The sequence below is a fragment of the Lissotriton helveticus genome, chromosome 3_1, assembly GCF_964261635.1.
Source record: "Lissotriton helveticus chromosome 3_1, aLisHel1.1, whole genome shotgun sequence".
Classification (NCBI taxonomy): Eukaryota; Metazoa; Chordata; class Amphibia; order Caudata; family Salamandridae; genus Lissotriton; species Lissotriton helveticus.
Genome location: NC_136061.1, coordinates 1,067,278,297 through 1,067,301,920, shown reverse-complemented (window position 1 = coordinate 1,067,301,920; position 23,624 = coordinate 1,067,278,297). Strand labels below are relative to the sequence as shown.

Genomic DNA, 23,624 nt, shown 5'->3' with positions numbered 1-23,624 from the left:
CAGCACGTTCCTCATATACTAAAGCTGCTGTCATGGAACGTGGCTGGATTGGCGAACAAAATAGATTCCCAACCGTGGGCCGATTTAACTGACTCTAGAAGCGTCTGTCTCTTCCAAGAGACTTGGGCAAGGGAGGAGTATACCTCTCGAGGTTTTGAGATATTCTCAATACCGGCAAGATGGGGAGGGAGAGGTCGCCCATTGGGAGGACTGGCAATCTGGGTGGCATCGCATCTGGGTTGCCTAGCTACACGTCAAAATGTAGACTCAGAAGATATATTGGCTGTCCTCCTTGAATGGCCTAGATCATTTAAATTACTTATAATAAATGTCTATTCCAGACCGATCCCCATATCCAGCACCTCAAAAACCATTGAAGAACTGTCCTCTCTCCTGGAGGCTATTCCGGAGGGCACATCATATCTAGTGGGGGGGATTTTAATTCACATTTTGAGCCATTACCGGGCCTACTTGATGGACCCTCCCTAGAGGAGGATTCAAGTTGGCAGGTTCCCGCGACAGAGGCCCCCCCTCCAAGAGCATGGACACCACTAGCCGTGCAGATAAATATGCTCACCCTTGCTCACGGCCTTAGGGCTTGCAACGGCCGTGTCAAATCCGACATCCCGTGCAAATGTACATACAATAAAACTGGGAGGGAATCAAGATTAGACTACCTACTGGTACAATTATCCGTTTGGAAAAGGGTGATAGATTTTAGAGTAACAGTCAGAGAAGACAGTGACCACAATGCCTTGGAATTGGAATACGCCATTCCCCGTACTGAGGACAGGGCATCGAATGAACAAAAGCCCAGGGAAGGGTACCTCCTAGAAAACAACAGAAGGAGGATAAGATGGGAAAGGCTGTCCACTAGAGAAGATAAGTTAGCCATCCTCTATGCTAGGATTACACCAATCTTAGCAGAGGCATTCGCCTCGTGGGTCCCAGTGAGCACGCAGGAAAACAGAGAGCATCTCCTGCGCTTACATGAACAATTAATTAAAACTCTAGAGTTGGACCTCTTTAATAGTGGACCCTCCAGGACCCGGGGACCTCATAAAGATACCTGGTTTAATACCTCATGCCGAAACGCCAAACGTGACCTTCTACTTACTATTAAAGCTGGAGGATCAAGGGAGGAGATCCGTAGTAGAAGGCGGGTGTATAAGACACTTGTGGTAAACGCCAAGATAGAGTGGGATCTCCAACACTGGGAGAATCTCTCGGAGCTATTAGCAACGAGGGATTCCCGCAAATTTTGGCGCATAGTCAATCATGGTTCTGAAGACCTTCCCTCGGCAATCGAACCAAACATTGCCCCGAGTGTCTGGCAAAATCACTACCAGTCTTTATATTCCACGGAGGTTGGAGGGCTGGAATTCCCACTCTATAACAAGAAAAACAATCAGGCACTGGACCCATGGCGATAGCAGGGTTATCCTGTGGAAAGGCACCTGGCCTGGATGGGGTGCCGGGAGACTTATTTAAACAGGAACCAGGAATTTGGGCACCTTATCTTCTGCTGATGTTCAATGCTGTTCTTGAGGGGATGGAAATACCTGATACTTGGCTGGGGGCGGAGGTGGTCCCGATTTTTAAAAAGGGATCTCCCCTGCTTCCAGCCAACTATCGCCCAATTAGCCTCATTGACGTCTCGCAGAAGTTATTTGGCAGGCTAGTACTTAACAGGCTACAAACCTGGTTGGAGGAGACTGATACCCTTAGCCCATTGCAGGCGGGATTCAGAAAAGGAGTCTCTACAGTTGACCAAATACTCCGATTAAATATCATTTACTGGAAGACAGTACTGATTGAGGGCGGCACCCTCTACGCGGTCTTCGTGGACCTTCGTGCCGCCTTCGATCTGGTCCCTAGGGCCAAACTGTGGGAGGTATTGGTCGAGCTGGACGTCCCGTGTGAAATCCTCCAAATCCTAATTAGACTGCACAAAGATAATTATGCCCGAGTTAGATGTGGGAAAGAAGGCAGGCTGACTGACAGGTTTCCCGTTCGCAGAGGGGTACGGCAGGGTTGCGTACTAGCGCCGACCCTGTTTTGCCTCTTTGTGAACGGGGTGATAGAACACCTGAGCAGGATCCCCAATATTGATGCTCCAAAATTGAACAGCAGCAGGGTGCCCGCGATCATGTTTGCGGACGACACCCTGCTGCTGTCCAAATCACCCATGGGGCTACAGAGGGTCTTGGATGGTTTTTTGGGCTTCTGTAATGAAAGGGGTCTTGAAATCAATCCCTCAAAAACTAAATTTATGATCCTTAACCCCAAGCCCAAAAATTCCCCAAATCCCCGCATGGGCACAACATCTCTGGAAAGGGTCTACATAATAGAATATCTTGGTATTACCCTAAACCAGAACCTAACATGGTCGGCCCATATAACGAAAGCGAGCACAAAACTAGCTCAGAGGGTGGGAGGCATCACAAGAATTGCCAGGAAATCCCCACTCCGTCCGCTGGCACCTGCCATCCATATTTATAAAGCTCAAGCCCGGGGGGTAATTATCTATGGGAGCGAGCTCTGGGGACATACCCAGCCACACACTATCCAGGCCATAGAAAATAAATTTATCAGACAATTGGTTGCCCTCCCCCGGAGCACCCCACTCCTCCCATTAAGACTGGATCTGGCACTGCGACCCATCACTGAAGAACTGGGCCTCAAACCTCTGACCTACTGGCGTCGCCTATGGAGTAGCCATGATCTCGTCAATTACAGAAATGAGCTGCAGGAATTTCTAAAGTTACCCAACGCCACTAAAATACCTTGGCTAAGGTACATCAGGAGTATGTACATGACTCTCGGAGTGCCAAAGCTATGGACAGATCCGGAATGTGCGTCCGCAAGGATCTCCAGGAAAACACTTTCCAATTTATTTTACAATTTTATGCTCCAAAAAACACTGGACATCACCCGGGAAGGGTCTCTAACCGACCTCTTCATTAAGGTAAAAGACTCATACAGCCATGAGTGTGTATTAGATGGTATGTCACCGACGTTCACACGGAAGATCTTCTTGTAATGGAGGTACGGGTCTCTCCCCCTAAGGTCTTTCACAAAGTCCTGGGCTGGCCGACTGGAGACAGGGGCGTGTCCGGCCTGCGCATATAAACTGGAGAGTGACTTGCATGTGGTATTGTTCTGCAAAGCCTATACTAGAATTAGGAGTCATTGGCTGGTGCCACATCTAAAAAATCTGGGATTCAGAACATACGCCCCGGCTTACAGAGTCCTAAAGACAGACCTATCTGTGCCAACTGTGTTCGCAATGGCAAAATTCTTGACTGCAATGTGGCGGGTCCGCGCACAAATAATTGAGGACACTAATTGTATGAAACATTCTTTTCTTACCCCCCTTGCATTTGGCCTAGTTGCGTTCTTCAAAATAACATTAAATTAGTATCTGTATAACTATTTTATTAAGAATTGTATTTTAAAAATAGTATACTTGCATAATGTTTTTTAACTTTCTTAAAGACTAAATAATTTGTATATCTTTTATGATCTTTCATGATCGAAATAAAGATTTTTGAATTGAATTGTTTGAGTTAAATGAATAGGAAACACGCCAATGGAAATTTGCCTACATCTAGATCACTCATACAGTGTTAACATTCTGGGGTCTGAATCAATGGTATGTGCCTCTTTTTCAAATAAATGCTAAAGCATATTTTCTTTGGAAGAACCGCATACTTGGATTGAATGTTACAATAACATTTTCTGAAATATTGACTGGGATAAGCTGAACGAAGGTAGTATGCTTCAGAATACTGTACAATACAAATCCAATATGTGCTTCTCCTGCAAGTCATTCATCTCTGAGTTATCAGAACTGCAACCTGTGACCCCAGAACCCTTTTCACTCAGTAATGGAACTGGGTACTGCAATGTCAAAACAGCTCAAACAAAGAAAAGACTTGTCTGCACAATAATGCATAAGTAACAAAAAACGAATGTTCCTTTTCTGGCAGATTTGTCAGGACATTGGAATGAATTGCACTGCTGTGCGATTGTCCAATGGTCATGTATTCCTTGCTCATGTATTCCTTGGTCTGTTTGTAACATACAGTAGTCATAAAAATGAATAAAAGGACGTAGCTATTGAAATAATATGACAAATGTGCAAGTGGATGTTACTTGCCATGATCAGTTAATGTTAACGTGCTTCAAACTAGGGGCTAGGGCATGTGCCACCCTGAGTGCCCATATGCAATTTTAGGGGGTGCACGTCCCTGAGCAGAGTTAGTGGGGTATGGAGAAGAGTCAATCGTAGGGCAATTTACTCGTTTTTAAAGATAGCCCCAAAGCTCGATTTTGTCATCTGGTGTGTTTCCAGGGTGCTTTTAGCACCTCCCTGACAATGATGGGAGTGGAGGAACCTATTGTCCCAGCAGGTTAGCACTGCCACCCTTTCGAGAGCAGCATAGCTCATTGCTGGACTTCTGTGGGGCAGGTTGCCGTTGTCCTGATGGCAGAGGTGCAAAGTATGAAGGATGGTGGCAATATGTGAACTCACTACGGTGTCTTTGCAAACAAGAATAGCACACCTAGACCTAGAGAGAGAGAGAGAGAGAGAGAGAGAGAGAGAGAGAGAGAGAGAGAGAGAGAGAGAGAGAGAGAGAGAGAGAGAGAGAGAGAGAGAGAGAGAGAGAGACCCTACTGAGGCAAATCTTCTAATAAAGAAACTGAACTTAAAGATATCAGATTTGTTAATTTGGGAAAGACACAAAAGAAGCTCATCTCAGAGGTCCTGGAGCATGAATGGACAGACGCAGAAGGTTTGAGCTTTGTTCCTTTACCAAGGGCTGTATACCGTGTTCAATTGAGTACTGTAAACGCCCTAAAAATGCTACTAATTAGAAAGGTAACGAAAAGCTGCTCTGAGACCTGTTTTCGCTGTCTGGCAGTTGAAGTTGCTTCTGCTGCAATGGGACGGTGAGCATTATGCATAGATCTTATTTCACCCACTTCTGGTTAACGTTACCTTCCTTGGACTCACTAGCCTCTAAACAAAGGATGTACCTCTTGTTGATGTCAGTTGGCCCATTTGCGCCAAAAACCTTCCTCACCCGCCCCCAATAATGTGCAATTCTATTAATTGCAATGACATCACTGTCCAGAATATCTGAATCTTTCTCTCCTTGGAGACTCAAAAGACTGAGAAGTAGGCACCCTGCTTTAACTTTTAAAAGCTATAATTCTTAGATGTCAGTATTGCATTTGTTTACTTTATTAGGTATTTAGAGATAGGCTTGACAGTACTGAAAATACAAGAAGAAATCACTTTAAAGGTTTTTGATTTTAGTTTATTTTTCAATGAATAAAAACATTGTTTTTGGAGAATGTCTACATTTTTTCACAAGCCTTCATTTAATATATTCAGCTTCACTTCCTTCCCACTACCTTTTTACCATAAGGTTTTGGAGGTGGGCCCCACGTAAAAATATTTGGTTCAACGGGGGCATTGAAAGAAGAAAATTTGATGACCTCTACTCTATATTGTGTTTAAGAGTGATCTTGATATCCCAAATTGCAGGACATATCAGAGTATGACTTTCAATGATAGCTGCCCCAGGGAAAGAAAATTAATAGCTACTGTAAGTTTGGCCTTGAAAGCGGCCGGCATAGAAACGTGTGTCTTCTGCTTGCGACACTGATAATGTTCATCAGCTGGACTGGTGCCGAAAAAAGATTTTAAAAAATGCCTCAGATCATAAAATGAGTCCTGTCTTCATTGCCTTTTGTAAGAGACAATGAATATTCAATCCTATCTTATTAAACTGCTACTTTACTTTTAATTAGAGCCCAGCCTCAAAACTGAAAAGTGATAAGATTTGAACTTTCTATTTTAGTATTTTGACTTTTGGCACATGGAACAATGTGTGCTTAATGGACATATCACAATGCAGTTGCTTTCTACAGAGTAGGAAGAATTAATGAGTCAACAGTCTCTGTAAAGGTCACTTGTCCACAAACTTCAAAGAAAACAAGCATAAAGGCAGGAAAGGGGAAAGTCGTTGACCAGAGTGTACTGCCGGAATATTTGTTAGTGAATAGATACAATTCCAAGAAATGTTTTTCAGGAGACATTCTCAGGTGGCATAATGTATCTACTGCCAAGCAGGACTTTCTGGCATAGAATACAAAGGGTGCTGGAAACCCAGTTGAAGTAAACAGGGTATATTTAGTGGATCATGGTGAGAGGTGTGAATGTGCTGCTTAAATACAAAGGTGCCCTCAGCCATCTAGAACTTTAGCTCACAATGCAATGTATGACGTTCTTTCTGTCTTTAGGTAGTTGTTGCAGCCTGTAGTGCAGTTTTAAAATTGCCAATTCAACCTGCAAAATTCACCTTTTGGCAAGCCTAAACCTTCATTTTTAATACCTATAGGTCACCTGTAAGGTAAGCCCTGAAAAGCCCATTGGGCAGGGTACATTGTATTTAAAAATTTGGACACACGTTTTTAAATTTTATAATTCCTGGTAGGGAAAAACTCTCTATGGATAACACTGGGTTATCTTATTAAATGTAATAAATGCTAACGTTTGATTGGGAACAGACAGGGATGCCAAGGGTGGACCCAAATTAATTGTAATTTTAAATCGTCTTTAATGGTGAAGTCGAATTTTAATTCAAAGTTCTGAAACTGTCACTGTTAGAGAGTTGGCACTTTCTTCACTGAACTATTTGGTACCTGCTTGCCTTGTCCTAGGTCACATGACGTTTATAGCTTAGCAGTGACCCTTTGTATGTTCCTCCCAGACAGTGAGTCAAAGGTGGACTAGGTGTTGGCAGAATGGGCAATCCTGCCCAAACGATTGGGGCGGATCTCATTGCTGCCCCACTAACACATCAAAAGGCTGCCTCCCGCAGACTCATACAGGAACTTGACACCTGTCTTGTCACCCCAGACTTCTTGGAGGCTTGGCAGGGGAAGGTGAGAACTTTCTGGAACCAGATGTGGGGTAGCCTAGAAGATTGCACTGGGCATTAATATTGGCCCATCAGAACAACTCTTTAGTACACTCCAGTACCTATGGAAGACTTTGGAAGGACTGCCACAACACCAAGAGGACTATCCTGCTACTTGACGCCTGTCTTGCTCCTCAGAGGACTGCCCTGATGCTACAGATGAATGCCCTGCTACTTAAGGCCTACCTTGCTCCCCAGAGGACTGTCCCGCTGCTAGAGGTCTGCCTTTCTGCTTGATCCCAGGATTACCAGAATGACTCCAAGGGCTAGTTGGCTGGCTATCTGTGTGAGCCACTGAACATAAGGCCCAAGGACCTTGAACCCTGTGCTGGAATATGTCCTAACCCCCCAGAGTTGCCCCCGCCCCCTCAAGTCCTGGACCATTGGTTGTAGTGTTAAAGGTGCTGCTCCTGCCTAACCCTAAACGTTGGGAGTTAAAAAAATAATTCACTAAAAGGTGGCAAAAGAACTGACAGAAGACCAGGACCTATCTGCAAGCAGATACATCCAAAGTGCATTGCTGGTTGGCTGAATTTGCGGTAGCTCTCACAACATTAATCTCTGCAGCAGCAAATGATGTTCAGTGGCACCTCTGACTTAAGGATATCGACTCTTTTGGACTTCTATTTGGCTAAAGTTTTGTCTCGCTGAATGTTTGCGACTTTCATGTACGAAGGTAGAAAATCTTCACCAGGCTTGTCAACAATGACCTCTTTGGCCTGGAAATCCAGCTTCAAGAGCTTGGAGCTTTTTCCTGCCAACATTGATGGCTATATCGGGACCTTGTCTGGCACGCCCCAGCCACGACGACTTTTCCTCGGACACAGCCTGCTGCTTTGTCCTCCTGGACTCTACCTTCTCTTGGACTTTTCTTTGAAATTTCTTCTAAGTCTAAAGGTAAGTCGACATCGGGACCAATACACCTCATGTTTCCAACTCGTGCTCCATTGCTGGTGGCCTTAACTTTTAACTTTGCTCTGGTCATGCGCAACAAGATACCACTGGTTGGTGTTTGATCTTTTAGATGCTAGATTTCACTAAAAAATTCATACCTCTGAATCTACTGATTGGTTTTCATTTTAGTGTCATTTTATTTATCACATTTTTTTCTTTTACTAAATAGGTATGGGATTTTTATTGTGTTGTGTTTTCACTTTTATATGGTTTGTTTGCTGCATAAATTCTTGCACAGCACCTCTAAGATACGTCTGACTGCTTTTCTTCCAAGCTACCAAAGGGTTAGCACTGATTAATTTTGTCTCATTTGTTGTTTGGCCCGACAAGGATTGTGGTTGTTGCTTGAGTAGGGTTTTTACCCTCCTCAATCAGAGGGAGAGGGGTTGGCCTAACGGCTAAGGCGCTCAACCTCGGACCTGGGGATCTGGGTTCGAGTCTCGGTAACGACGCCAAAAACCCCCTGGGATTCTGGGCAAATCACTTAATCTCCCCGTGCCTAAAATGAAAGTGTGTCCTCATGTAACGTAACTGGTGCTATGTAAAGCGCTCTGATAACTGATTCGGTTTGGTTCTAGTTCGCGCTATATAAAACTGCAAAAAAATAAAAATAAAATAAATAAATAACCCAATTTCTGACAGTCATCCAATAATGCTATGGTAGTTCCCTCTTTTAAAATGTTTGCTTGGCAAGCTGGAACCATGGAGTTTACTTAAGACCACAGAGAAAGCTACCTCCCTGCCTGCTTTATTAAGACCGTATACTGCCTGCCACAGGACTATTGGAAAAGCCAGTTCCCTCTGACTTGTGGAAAGGCATTTCTTTAACACTGTATGAGACAGTTTTCTGATCTGATCAACAGGATTATTGGAACAGTTTCTGCTTGAAAATCTGCCTGTGGAATAATCTGATTTAAGGAGTTTCTGCTGGAAAGCTTCAAATATCTAAGACCTAGAATGAGGTTCAGAGCACACATAATCCTACACTAAGTCAGCAGAATGCTGAAGAATCAACCACAAGCTGCAACCTGATCGCTATTTTAAGTGTCATTGTTTACATTTCCCATTACAGCAGCAGTGATCACCCCCTCTCTCTGTCTCTCTACAAATGTTGATGGGCCCAGGAGGCAAAACGAACTGCTCAGAGTTTGCCTGTATAAGTATACTAGCATTGTGCAGGAATGCTCAACAAAGACATCATAGGCTGCTGGCCCAGAGTAGATTCCCAGGCTGATCTATAAAAACACAGTGCTGCTACATCCCCATTAGTTGGTGTAGCCTCAGCTTTATTGTTAGTTCTGCAGTTTCTTGTAACTCCAGCTCGAGGGAAGCCCATGCCACTTTGTGTAGTCCCACCACAGTGGCAGCCCCAGACGTGGCACTAAGAAAGTAGAAAACTGACAGACACAGATAGGGATGGGAAAGTGGGGTCATACTGGCAAACTAAACTTTACAATTATGGTGCAATATATGTCTAAGATTACAATAGACCTTAATTTTTCATATAATGCAGAAAAATATGAAACAGGCATGATAAAGTTGCTGTGCAAACTCTGGGAAGTAAGGATAAAAGAATGACCACAATGCCTAAACCATTTGTTTCAATATGTTCCTCTATATACCGACATTGCCATGGCAGTTTCCTATTTCCCCTTACTTAGTAATAGTGTTATGTTTTATTAACTGCATTTTGGAAAATGTGGAAGAATTTTTACTTTCTTGTAATCCTAATTCTGCATTGCAGATATTCTTATTGAAGCCATAAATATAGGATATTCCTGAGAGCATCCAGAGCCCGGAAGGCTTCTCTTGATGAAGCAAAAAACATTGCCTTTATCTTGCATTGGAGATAGACATTGCAATAGCAATATGGTTCCTGGGTTGGTGCAAAACAGCCGAGTGAACTTAGCCCAGGACTGTATGAACATTCTCAAGGAAGCTAAACATTAATTTACCAGACATTCATACATGCTTAAATAAAAAAGATTTATTTGGCAACTTCAAAATAATGATAACCCGAATTCCTGTCAAATGGTGCTACCATTCCTTACATCCTTCATCAGGCAAGGTCAAACCTTCAGTTTTCATCTACAAATGGTCAACTGGCTGCCATCAAGGTGTACAGTAAAGGAGCACCTCAAAGATCCTTCCTTATAATTCCTATAATAAAGAACGTTTTGGAGGAATGAAAAAAGACATTTCCTCCAAGGCGACAGCCGTCTTCTTCAGGGAAACTTACTTCGGTTCTTTCTAAAATGACGACTCCTCTTTTGAACCCATACATAAAGCCTTATTGCAGCACCTTATTTGCAAGGTAGCTTGCATTCTTAGTAGAAGTGACAACTTCCAGGATAGTGGGTAAGCTTCAAGCTCTTTCAGAAGTAGAACCAAACACAGTTATAAGGACAAGTCCTTTCTCCCCAAAAGTTCAGTTTTTCACATCTGTTGATGTTCTTCAGCAATCCATCTGTCCTGACATAAACAATTGTTCGCTTACTTGATGTCAGAAGAGTCTTTAGATTTTATTTAGAAAGGACAAGAGACTTACATAAAGCCAACTGACTCTTTGCCAGTTATGGTCCTCTCCATGCAGGCATTGTGATCTACAAGCAGTCTATTCCAGGTCGGATACTCTCATGTATTGTGTTGGGATCAGCTAGCCATCAAGCTCCCGCCTGACAATCCTGGCAAACCTAAAGCTCATTCTGCATGAGGGGAGGCGGCTACTGCTGCCTGCTAATGAAAAGCCACTTCAAAAGAAATATGCTTCCTGGTTGTCAATTATTGAAGAAACAAATTACACGTCTAGTACTTTATACACTGCCTCCAAAGAGAACAGAAGCTTCAGTCAAACTGCCTGGACAGTGGAACCTCCATGCTTCTTAAAACAGCAGTGCATATTTATTTCAACCTTGTGCACTTTTACCCTTCATCCCCCTTTTCCATCATTGTTATTGCTGTCATGTGGGGGCCTGGAAGTTATTCCTAAAACGTTATAAGTTTCAGTCAACTGCTGCAGTGTTTGCTTTGTATCAGATAAAAAATGCTATTTTCCAGAGAAAAAAATCAGAAATAAATTACTAGTTTATACTATGGAGGTAGGATCTGCTCTTTGGATACTGAATTGTCTAACTCCAGTTTAAGACATAAACAATCTTTCTTTTTGCTAGGCAATACGACGTGGTTCGGGCTCTTTGCATTCTTGCATAATGTGCATTTACACCTATCAGTGAAGAGCTTTCCTTTCGATGCAGGACTGGTATTGTATTGGTGCTTGCTTTGCAAAAACAGAGAAACAGATACTGGCATGGCAATCTGCAACTGTTTGAGACAGCACTTGTGTTTTTTAAAGTTTGATAATGTCATTTTGCACTACAGTAGTGTTTCTCATGACAGAAATGTAACATCCAAGGCACCTCTGCATCGTGTATAGAAATGTAACAAACATATATTGATACAGAGAAAATAATAGCTGACTGGACATTACATGAGAACCAAGTTAAAATCTCCTGCATATAGGAATGGACATACATTTAGAGTCCTCATGCTGCATGAAAGAGAAGACAGGAAATCTAGCTTGTAATGCTCTGCATTTCCTACCTACATGACCCACGGAGAATGTATGACGTTACTTTGCATGCTATTACTTAGCATGCTTTTTCTATGAAGTTTTTACTTCGCAAATGCCTTTACTTAGCAGTTTTTTATTACGCATGCCATTACTTCGCAAAATATTTTAAAAGCATTAAATTGCCATTACTTAGCAGTACATTACTTCGCAGGATTTTACTACACATGAAGATTCTTTTTTTCATTTTTTTCCCTACACACCAACACTACCCTCCACGCCCCCTACACTTCCCAAAACCCTAAAACACTACCCTACATATGAAGCAATGTATTCTACAACCTCCTGACTTAATTATTGTAAGTGTCAGGTCTGTTACTGCAATCTGGTGGGCCGCTGTGATGAGTGGTAGCTGAGAGAAGCAAAACATGAAGGAACAAAGTGGAGCAGAAAATTAGACCTAGTAACGAAATAGTAATAAGGCAATCTGACTGATTCAATATATATACACAATTATTACACGCCATTATTATGCACAGCAATCTGCAGCCAAAATTAGAGGTGTAAAAAACAATTATGACAGAGCTGTTTAGATACATATCTAGGAAGCTGGATGTGCTAAGGAATATGGAATGTTTAGTGAGCTATTTTCCTGTGGTTATCATCATGTCTTCTGAACAGGGCAACGAACTGCCCTCACTGGCTTGTTCATAAACCTAAGTTCATAGGGCAGCCTGTTCCATGACCAATACAATACAATTTCAAGTGATATAGTGCAATATAGCCTGATTTCCAAATATGATAAGAAATAATAGGTTCCTTTTTCTGTTGCACATAGGATCCATAAAGTCTACTTTCTATGAATTGTTCCATACTCTAGGCCTATTATGCTATAGCAAGTTTTAAGTACAACGGCATAAACGTGTTAACAGAATTCAGGACTGTTTCTCTAACATATTCAGTCGATTGCATACAGTATCATTCCTTGCAGTCATGTATTCTGTTTTTCACGTCTGACAAACTATGGAGCTATAACCATTGAAAAATTAATGGGCAGGTTCACATAAAGGTTATTTGTTTTTGTTTTTGCATACTACACAATTATCTGAAGAACAGATTTGAAAAAACACCGCAAACCAATAGCGTGCCACTTTGATCAGTTATGGATAACCATGGCACGTGTAAATGCATAAAAATGCACAAGATTAGAAAAAATGCTTACCTCTTTGCTTTCCTCTATGTCAGACTCGCTACTAAAGTCTTCTGTATTTAGATTTTCAAAATCTGATTCTCCAACAGCGATTGGCACCGTTACCGTGAGAGTTGGGTTATGTATGAATGATGAAAAGTCATTCTCGTCAATATTATACTTCTCTACACTGCTACCTATGCCGCTGGTTGTTCCATTTCCATCTCTAAGGTACTCAAGGTCTTTGCCTATTTCAACTGCGGTGTGATTAAACAGGCAGCTGTCTTTCTTGCAGTGCATGTCCTCAAGAGCTTTGATTTCATCCAGTGCTTTTTGTCGTCTTACAAAAACTTTACGCAGACAATCACGTATGGATTTTTTAACAACATCTATTCCTCGATGTATCCTTCCAATGGCGATTTGAAGGTTATTCATTTCATTATCTTCATCTGTAGCAGTAAGATTGTCCGAACTAAAAGAGCTAAGGAGCAAGGCCAGGAAGAGATTCAAAACCTATAAAGGTAAAACATATATGAGTTTAACTCTTTATACAAATACTCTAATTTTGGACAACAGATCTTACTGTACCTTGCAGCTGCTAGGTTCACAAAAATGTAACAATGGATGGACATCATACAATTCATCTTAAAAAGAACACTGATCTAAAACTAAGAACCTGGAGAAGGCTGAAAATCATAAACAAATTACGTTTACCTATCTTGGTGATTAAACTAAAGAACCTTCATCATTAGCCCAGTGTCACACTTCAGTAATATTGCTTGTACTATCGAGATAACATTGGGGAGGGTCGGGAAAGTAACATATGGGAGGCAATGAGGACACGTACATGGGCAGGTGAAGCAGTGACTGAGAGCAACACAAGGGGATATAAGTACTGGAGGGAGTCTGCTCAAATAAATATGCATTCCTATGCAGTTCTCAGCAAAAAACGGGGTAGGTGCCAGGTCTAAGTAACAAAGTGGGAGGAGGAGGAGACACGGCCTGGAAACACACACATGCACACTTACGGAGTGTTGGGAGCAAGTACTGGCGTGAGGCGGGGGAGGAGAGGAGACAGGAAAGAAATAGTACCTAAAATCACATCCAAAGCAGAGGACAAGCACTGATTAAGTTGAATCAATCTGTGCTTGGTCCCTGCTCCAAATCGAGCATCAGAAGTGACGTTTCAGGTGCACTGCCCAATTAGGATGGCTTTAAAGAAGAGTAATGTGAAGCCAACAAATGGTAAAGAAATTGGCGAGCTCCAAGTCTATTTTGTATACAACAGTGTCTCGCAACTGAGACGCATGCGCTAGCGCGTGCACCCGCAGGCTTGACTCTAAAGAGGGCATACTACATGCTGCACCATATCTGATTCAGGGCCAAATGAAATATGATCACCTCACCGCCTATCCTTAAAGAACTCTAGGGACTCCTCTTGCTGGCCCAAATCATCTTCAAAATAGACAGCATCATTTATAGAATCAATTACCAGCATCTCTGCTTATTTTGAGGACAAGCTAACCATCTTTGGTGGCTCTCAGCACTCCTGCAACCAAGCCATCATCACAAAGGAAAAATCAAGGTAAGAGGCCTTTTCCATCTAAGCACCCAGGATTTGGAACAACATCCCATATCTATAAAGACCATTACAACACTTGTTCAATTTCTGAAGAAGTTGAAAACACACCAGTTCTCGCACTGAGAAGGAGAAGGCCTCATATCTAAGCCTCCTCTCAGGTGGATTCAGCAAAAATATCTAGCAATAGCTAGCAGTAGAGTCCATTTTGTTGCAAGCATGAACTATCTTGCAATTCAGGTTTTGAGGGCTGATATTCCAGTTTTTACTAATTTTTAGTGACTGTAGACCAACCTCTTTTAATTGAACTACTTGGTCTGTATGGTTTTCTCTTTATCAATTTCTGGTTACTTTTGCCACCTGCTGATGCTTCCAGAAACTGCATATAAGGCTGCTAAACGAAGACCTTTGCATGCTTGTACTGTACCTTTTTTTTTTAAACTTCATTTTTTCAGTTTTTGATACAAATTCAAAACGTAGAAGGTGCATTTGCGCATATATCCACATCATGTAAGAGGAGAAGATATATCACTGCTCTCAGTGTGTACTACAGCATAAGATACCAGGCCTGAGGAAATACAGATAATGCAACATTTCACAGGTGGCTTCCTCAGGGTGACCCACCTTGTACATTCATATTTACAATTAAGAGTGGAGGTAGCGTTACATTCGTGATCATTGAAGCAGCCACGTCTGTACCAACTGGGAATATATCTAAAATGCAGTATGTTTAATACCATACATAACAACAGCTGTGCATCATTCATATACAGTGTCCCGTATCTTCAGGGCATGGCATGTCTCATACAGTCTCGAAGAATGCACCCCGCTCACCCCATGCAGCCTCTTTCTAACAAATATGGCTTTCCTCAGATTAATGATCAAGGGGGCAAAACAATGCACCCTATCATCCCAACTGTGATGAATGCGGTACCTCTGAGGGGTCGGTGCTAGCATGTTCTAACAAATAAGTTTGCAATGGGGCCCATATGTCAGCAGGTCTGGAGGCCACCGGCAAGAGTTCTACTTATGTTGTGATTTGTTCCTGAGAATAAATGAGGTCATTTAGCCATTCCTTAAATTTGGGTGCTCTTCCCCTGCCCCATCTGCACGCCACCCTCCTTTTAGCTAGTAGCACCGCCAGCACAATAAATTTGCGGTGTAGTGCTCGAATCGGCTCCACATAGCCTAGGAGGGCGAGAATCGGAGAGGGCTCCAATTCAACATGCTTGTACTGTACCTGCATGCATGAATCATAAGTATATTTTGACCAGAGTTGAATAAGAGTAATAAAGACACCGTAAAGGGAACTGAATCTTACCCTAATCTCTTGATTCTTTGACATTCTCAGCCTACATTCCACAGCAATTGAGTTTTGAAAACGAAGACGGAAAAAGGCTGTATTGAGCAGCTTAAGACAAGTCATAAAGGGTATGATGAACTTCCTGGACAAACATTGAATTACTGCGGGAAGAAAACTCAAGGGTGTAGTGATGCCAGGATATGTGTGGAGTAGCCCACAAAGCTGTCTGGCATCTGTCTCTGGCATATATATGCATGGTATGGTGGTTGATACGCCGGACATAAAAAAAGTTACATACTTGTAACTACAGTTGTCCAGCATTGGTATCTTTCACAGATTCACTGCTTCTCATTCAGAGCCTTTCTACATTTCCTCCTTTCACAGTTGTGTTTAGCACATCTGGGGTATGGCGACATTTGGAGGAATGCAGTTCTGTGTGCCTTCAACTTACTAGATGGACTTATGCTCTTTTCAAAGAAAGTGCATGGGATGCTAAAGCTCGAAGAAACATTCCCTTATTGCTATTGTGAAAGATTATTAGATTATCATGGGTCTCCCCATGAAAATTACGTATAGCCTCATCAAATGTGGTCCATAGGGCCGTAATCAGCCCGGGTAGGGGCCAATGTACCCCCACCCCCTAAAAAGGATGCAAGGCCCCAAGAGGAACCGTCCCTGGGGCCAAAATGTGTCCGGTGAGTGAGACCATGTGTGCCTCCCTCCCCCTCAAAAGAACACTGTGCCACAGGGCTGAAATCAGACCGGGAACGGGGGCCACGTACGCCCCCTTCTCCCTCAAAAGGATGTCCGGGAGACGGAATCCCCAGGGCTGAAATCGGCCCTGGGAGGGAAGGGGCACATGCACCCCTTTCCCCCTCAATAGAACTCCGGGCCCTGGGGCCAAGAATGGCCCGGGGAGGTAGGCCATGCACACCCCCTTCCCTTTATCTAAATGAGTTGCCCCAGGGAAGGTGTCCCTGCGGCCAAAAACAACCCCCCTTCTCCTTAAAAAATACATGGCCCTGGGAGGTTGGGTCCCCAGGGTCTAAAGAGGCTTGGGAAGGGGTGCGGTCCACTCCCCTTAATTTTTAGAAACAACCCAGGGGTAAGGGGTCCCCAGAGACTAACCAGGCTCGAGGAGGGGATACACGTGGCCCCACTCTCCTTAAATAAATAATGGGGTAGCCAGGGCCTATGGCCAACACCCCCCTAAGCATGGCCTTCATGTTTGCTGTATGTGCATGGCAGGGGGTCTCATTTACCCATGATAATTAATATTACAAAACAAGTTGATATTCACTGAAAAACAAAGGTTAAAGTAACATTACAGTAAGGTGAATTTGTGAATGACTAACATTTTGAACAAAAAAATCCACAGAAATTCACCCATTATAGTTAGCAGCACAAACTATAACTGCTTACATATACCATCTTGGTGGAGGGACGCCTAGCTCCCAAGATGGCATTATCAACTTCAGGACGAAGTTTGAAAGCTGTCAACGGTCGCTGCTCAATCTCCACACAAGAAGGTGGAGAGTAGACAGGTTCGGGTGAAGAACCCTCTGCTGCTGCTGCGACAGAAGATACTTTGAAGGGTCAGCTGGATCAGAGGATCGCTGGCCATGCTCAGTAGCTCTGAATCCCAGACTCTCCGTGCCCAGTCTGGTGCCACAAGGAAGACTTGGGGCCAGTCATTCCTGATCTTCTTGCGAACTCTTGTCAGGACTGGTATTGGCGGAAAGGCATACAGGAGGCCTGAGCTCCACTAGAGCCTAAAAGACTCTTCTGTGTGGGACCCACCTTGAAAACTTCAGTGCAAAACTGCTAACATTATGTGTTCTCAGCAGAGGCAAACAGATCTAACCAAGGCTCTCCCCACTGTCGAAGAGACCTTGTGCCACATTTGAGTGGAGACATCATTTGTGATCCGCTAGGCATTGATGGCTGAGTTTGTCTGCTCTAGCATTGAGGGAACCCACCAGATGTTGAACTACCAGGGATATGCCCTCTATTCCAGCCATATCCAGAAGTGCAGGGCCTCTTGACAAAAGGTCCACGACTCCACGCTGCCCTGTTTGCTGCAGTACCACATGGCGGTGGTTTTTCTGTGAACAGTTGTACCAGGCTTCCTTTGATGGAGGATAGAAAGTCTTCCAATGCCAGTGGGATTGCATGGCGTGCCAACAAGTTGCTGTGGAGTCAGGATACAGCTGTGTAATGGTTTCAGAAAAAGGACAACGGTGGAGGATTCCCGACAGAACAGCACCTGGTCAAATATTCTCACAATATTAGTTTAGACCCACACTATAGTATATGGGACAATATGTGTGCACACTTCAAAAACACCCACCGTTACAATGTTGGTTCAAGACATGAACTATGGTATACTTTAAACAAGGTCAAGGTGCACCACTTTAGAAATTGTAGAAACTGATAACTTTGATGAGGTTAACAGCAATAATCACATTCGTTTGTTACTTGTGTTCTTCAAGAGTTCTTTATTGAGTTCAGTTGAGAGTAAAAAATACACACAGGAGCTACAGCCGACGCGTTTCGTCCTCTTGGGACTTCTTCAGGGCTGTTTACAAAAAAATGACAATGTACAAAAGACATACGATTAAAATCTACATTAAAAACAAAAGCAATTATGCTCATATAGAAAATGCCAGACTTCATAAACAATTCATTACAGGAATAAAAACTAGTGCAGGTAATATAGACAAATTGCTAACAACAATAAGAAATAGATGTCTTCATTAATTGAAAGAGCGCAGTTTGAACTTTTTGAAATTTTTCTCAAATTTGGTCAGAATGTTCTGAGTTATTACATATTGTCCTCCATATAGGTCTATCCCTCTTGTGCCAGTAACCCTCCTCCAAGAATAATAGGACACTCTAAATATCTATAAGGAAGTGGAGAAACCAGCATCTAGAAGTTAGCAGAGAGGGTTAACAATTGCTCTTCTACAGGAATAAGTAGCGCTTAAATATAGAACATACCACAATAAAGGATGAGATAATGTCCTTGTATCCTCTCCCGCAGTTATTAGGATTCGTGAAAATGTCTGTGACGTTTAAACTGTGCTCAAATAGGCATCTAGAAATAATTAGTGAGAAAGCATGAATGATTGGTCAAGTGAAAGCCATCTTGACCAAAGAAACAATCTAAGAAAAGCGGGGAGCTTACAATAGCTATGAGTGGTTAAAAGTGAGGCCTGTAACCTACCCTGTTCAACAAAATATTTTCTGTGGAGGAAACTGATCTGTCCGCGCCGTTCTTGATCTTAGGCGAAAGGTATCTATTTGTAGTCTCGTTCTGCAAAAGCTCTTTAATAGGGGTATTTCAATCTTGTACATATGATTCTCCTATAGGAAAGACAAAGTGTTTTTAGAATCATCCTCAATACTAGCTCCCCAGAAATATTGCGTTTACTATTTATAAGATGGAAAGGCTAGTTGGTGATCGAAGGGCAACGGACCTAAATACTTCCATGATACCTTTATCATACTGTGCTTAAACAACCATTAGGAAAGGCTAACCAGTTCTGACTGTACAGGTAATGAACAAGAATCTCATCACTTACATCAAACTGTGGATGATAGTCCAAGTAGAGCTGGAACCAGGGTAAAAGGCACAGGATGTAGATTCTGTCTGACTATCTACATCAAAGCAAAAACAAAAAAACCCAAAACAGCTCATTGCTATCTATGTTGCCATGGTAGGCAGAACCTTTTACAAAACAAGTTCACCAAACATCAAAATATGTGCTTGGTGGTTTATCTTACCTATAATTGTTAACTTGTTGTAGAGGGAAGTGTTTATTAGTCCTCCTGCTTAGACACTCTAAATGTAGAAAAAGAGGTGGAAAAATAATAAGATTCCAATTGAAGAAATGACCTCAAAAGAACTTCATTTTTAAAAAGTCCCATCTCTCTCTATATAATGAAACCTTTATGTTAAGTTTGCTTAATCTATGTAAGCAATAAGTGAATTAAGTTAAAGGTCCCCATTGGCTAAAGGATGATGAGCTAACATTATGAATTGCCCAGGATTCCCTTTTTAAAAGAAGGACACAAGGTACATTTAGGCTCTGTTTATATATATATATTATTGATAAAACTGGAAACACAAGATGGCGACCAGCAAGCTTCACAATATACTACAAACAGGCAATCAGTTACTTACATGACATGGCCGTCTTGGCAATTGTCATTCTATTCAGTTAATTAAACCAGGTGTTTCCCATTAGGACCAATTTAAACCAATATATAAACAGAGCCTAAATGTATCAGTAGTCTGCTGCTACCTGACGGAGGAGGACGTTATATTGCATGCTGCTCTAGGAACCAGGGGATGGTTTAGCTCACTTTATCAAGGTAAGAGGGACTTTCAAATAGATAAAACAGGGGTTTATTAGAACCTTGTGTCCTTCTTTTAAAAAGGGAATCCTGGGCAATTCATAATGTTAGCTCATCATCCTTTAGCCAATGGGGACCTTTAACTTAATTCACTTATTGCTTACATAGATTAAGCAAACTTAACATAAAGGTTTCATTATATAGAGAGAGATGGGACTTTTTAAAAATGAAGTTCTTTTGAGGTCATTTCTTCAATTGGAATCTTATTATTTTTCCACCTCTTTTTCTACATTTAGAGTGTCTAAGCAGGAGGACTAATAAACACTTCCCTCTACAACAAGTTAACAATTATAGGTAAGATAAACCACCAAGCACATATTTTGATGTTTGGTGAACTTGTTTTGTAAAAGGTTCTGCCTACCATGGCAACATAGATAGCAATGAGCTGTTTTTTTTTTTTTGTTTTTGCTTTGATGTAGATAGTCAGACAGAATCTACATCCTGTGCCTTTTACCCTGGTTCCAGCTCTACTTGGACTATCATCCACAGTTTGATGTAAGTGATGAGATTCTTGTTCATTACCTGTACAGTCAGAACTGGTTAGCCTTTCCTAATGGTTGTTTAAGCACAGTATGATAAAGGTATCATGGAAGTATTTAGGTCCGTTGCCCTTCGATCACCAACTAGCCTTTCCATCTTATAAATAGTAAACGCAATATTTCTGGGGAGCTAGTATTGAGGATGATTCTAAAAACACTTTGTCTTTCCTATAGGAGAATCATATGTACAAGATTGAAATACCCCTATTAAAGAGCTTTTGCAGAACGAGACTACAAATAGATACCTTTCGCCTAAGATCAAGAACGGCGCGGACAGATCAGTTTCCTCCACAGAAAATATTTTGTTGAACAGGGTAGGTTACAGGCCTCACTTTTAACCACTCATAGCTATTGTAAGCTCCCCGCTTTTCTTAGATTGTTTCTTTGGTCAAGATGGCTTTCACTTGACCAATCATTCATGCTTTCTCACTAATTATTTCTAGATGCCTATTTGAGCACAGTTTAAACGTCACAGACATTTTCACGAATCCTAATAACTGCGGGAGAGGATACAAGGACATTATCTCATCCTTTATTGTGGTATGTTCTATATTTAAGCGCTACTTATTCCTGTAGAAGAGCAATTGTTAACCCTCTCTGCTAACTTCTAGATGCTGGTTTCTCCACTTCCTTATAGATATTTAGAGTGTCCTATTATTCTTGGAGGAGGGTTACTGGCACAAGAGGGATAGACCTATATGGAGGACAATATGTAATAACTCAGAACATTCTGACCAAATTTGAGAAAAATTTCAAAAAGTTCAAACTGCGCTCTTTCAATTAATGAAGACATCTATTTCTTATTGTTGTTAGCAATTTGTCTATATTACCTGCACTAGTTTTTATTCCTGTAATGAATTGTTTATGAAGTCTGGCATTTTCTATATGAGCATAATTGCTTTTGTTTTTAATGTAGATTTTAATCGTATGTCTTTTGTACATTGTCATTTTTTTGTAAACAGCCCTGAAGAAGTCCCAAGAGGACGAAACGCGTCGGCTGTAGCTCCTGTGTGTATTTTTTACTCTCAACTGAACTCAATAAAGAACTCTTGAAGAACACAAGTAACAAACGAATGTGATTATTGCTGTTAACCTCATCAAAGTTATCAGTTTCTACAATTTCTAAAGTGGTGCACCTTGACCTTGTTTAAAGTACAGCTGTGTAATGGACCACAAGGAAATATCTCCAGTGACCTTGTATGCATTTTGGCAATGTGATTGTCACTTCTGAGTCTTTTTTCAGAAATCTGTGCTAACATAAATCTTTCTATAGAGAAGACAACAAGACTACAAAGAGGTAAAACTCTACCAAACAAGGGTACATCCTCTTAGCTATATGAAGTATGTGCTTTCTTGTTAGGAGGAGATATCCTCATATTCCTCGGCATGAAGAACGCGTCCCCAATATTGTCTGGAACCGTGCTTGGAGGCCTTTTGGTAAGCTTCCCATCATCCTGGCAAAAGGCAAGGAAGACCTTTGTATACTATTAAGGTGGAAGGGGAGGCCCCCAATTTTTAGAAGGGGAGGAGGGCCGATTTTAGCCCCAGGGACTCTATTTTCCGGGGCCCTGGCCACAATACAGTGGCGGATGGGCAGGGATGTGGCACCCTTCGATTTCTGCCCAGGCCCTCATCACCCGGGCCCAGCCACAGTCAATGGGGGAGGATGGCGAAGCTGGGCACAATACTGTGGGAGAGGGCGGGACGTAGCCTTCTTCTCTGGGCTGATTTTGTCCCCAGGGTCCCCATCCCCGAGGCCTAGCCACAATACAGTGGGGGTGGGCTGGGATGTGGCCCCCATCCCCGCACCAATTGCAGCCCAGGGGACCCCATACACTGGGCCCAGCCACAATACAGTGGGGAGGGCGGGACATGGCCCGCCTCTCTGGATCAATTTTAGCCCCAGGGACCCCATCTGAGAGGACTCAGTTCAAGTCCCTATGCATCGAGGGCCCACCAATTTTGCACTCCATCATTTCTCCCTATTGTCCAAGTAGAGCCCTGCGCTCAGGCAATAAGCACAAGGCAGTAGTCCCTAGGATATATAGGTCTAGGAGCGGGGGAAGACGATTCTCCTACATCGCCTCCAAGAGCTGGAATACGCTTCCAAACCACATTCGTCTAGAGGACGACTATATGTCCTTCCGTAAACAGCTTAAAACATTCCTGTTCCTGGCCGCTTACTGTTCGTCATTTGTGTAGGTTCTGTTCCTAAGTGCTGGGAGGCCTCTGGTAGCCATGCGCTCTACAAATGCCAATTCATTCATAACCCGGGCACAGCCACAAGTCAATGGGGGAGGAGGACCGCACTGCCCCCTCCCCAGGCCGATTTTTCCCCAGGGACCCAAACTCCCAGACCAAGGCTTTATTCCTAAGGGGAAGGGGCATGCAGCTCCCTCGGGGGGCCAATATTGGCACCAGGGACCCAATCTCCGGGGTCCGCTCAGTAAATGTTTGGTGCCCCAGAGCCCACCCAGGGCACCTACTTCATATTTAAAAGGGGTAGAGGGGTACGCTGCCCACTTCCCTAGGCCTGGCCTTATTTTTAAGGTGGGGGTATGCTTCACAGCAGACAGGAAAACAGATAAAAAGTGCTCACCCAGTGAGAAGGAGCATTTTTCATGCTCCCGCCCGCTGGAAGCTCTCGCTTGGTGAGAGCTTTAAATTGCTCGCTCCAAGCAAGAGCAAACAGAGGTTCCCTGCCTGCAGTACAACCATGTTCAAGGGATGGGCACCAGGCAACAAAGCAGGAACCTGGCCTGGGGCAAGACCATATTGGGTCCCTGGGGCTGAAATTGGCCTTGGGAGTGGGGGGTCACACACACACTCTGCCCCATTATCATTATCAATCCACCCCTCTGGACCCGGCCCACTAGGGGCATATACAAAACAAGTGTGTTTTTACTGTGGATTTTACGTATCCTCCTAAACTATTTGAACAAAAAAAAGAATTGTGGGGCCTCTGGCTGGGTTTCTACCCTGTCCCCTTTTTTATGCCTTTTTTCTTTGGCCTCAGATGACTCAGACTCCCAAGATGGATTCACCAAAGAACAAAAATATATCTCCACAGCAACGTTT

At 42.8% G+C, this 23,624-nt stretch overlaps 1 protein-coding gene and 2 long non-coding RNA genes across 3 annotated transcripts in view; 1 reads left to right on the top strand and 2 right to left on the bottom strand.

Moving 5' to 3' along the window:
* Positions 1-23,624, bottom strand: part of LOC144823272 (sodium channel protein type 2 subunit alpha-like) — a 662,530-nt gene that overhangs the window by 239,788 nt on the left and 399,118 nt on the right. The window contains exon 19 of the mRNA XM_078681628.1: positions 12,740-13,219. Within this exon, the coding sequence (XP_078537754.1) occupies positions 12,740-13,219 (480 nt within the window). The remainder of the gene's footprint in view (positions 1-12,739; positions 13,220-23,624) is intronic.
* LOC144824865 (uncharacterized) lies at positions 18,067-19,067 on the bottom strand. Its single transcript, XR_013609152.1, has 3 exons — positions 18,815-19,067; positions 18,589-18,685; positions 18,067-18,166 (listed from the first exon to the last, which is right to left on the bottom strand). It is a non-coding gene; the product is annotated as an uncharacterized LOC144824865 (long non-coding RNA).
* On the top strand, positions 20,608-21,608 carry LOC144824864 (uncharacterized). The gene is made up of 3 exons (XR_013609151.1): positions 20,608-20,860; positions 20,990-21,086; positions 21,509-21,608. It is a non-coding gene; the product is annotated as an uncharacterized LOC144824864 (long non-coding RNA).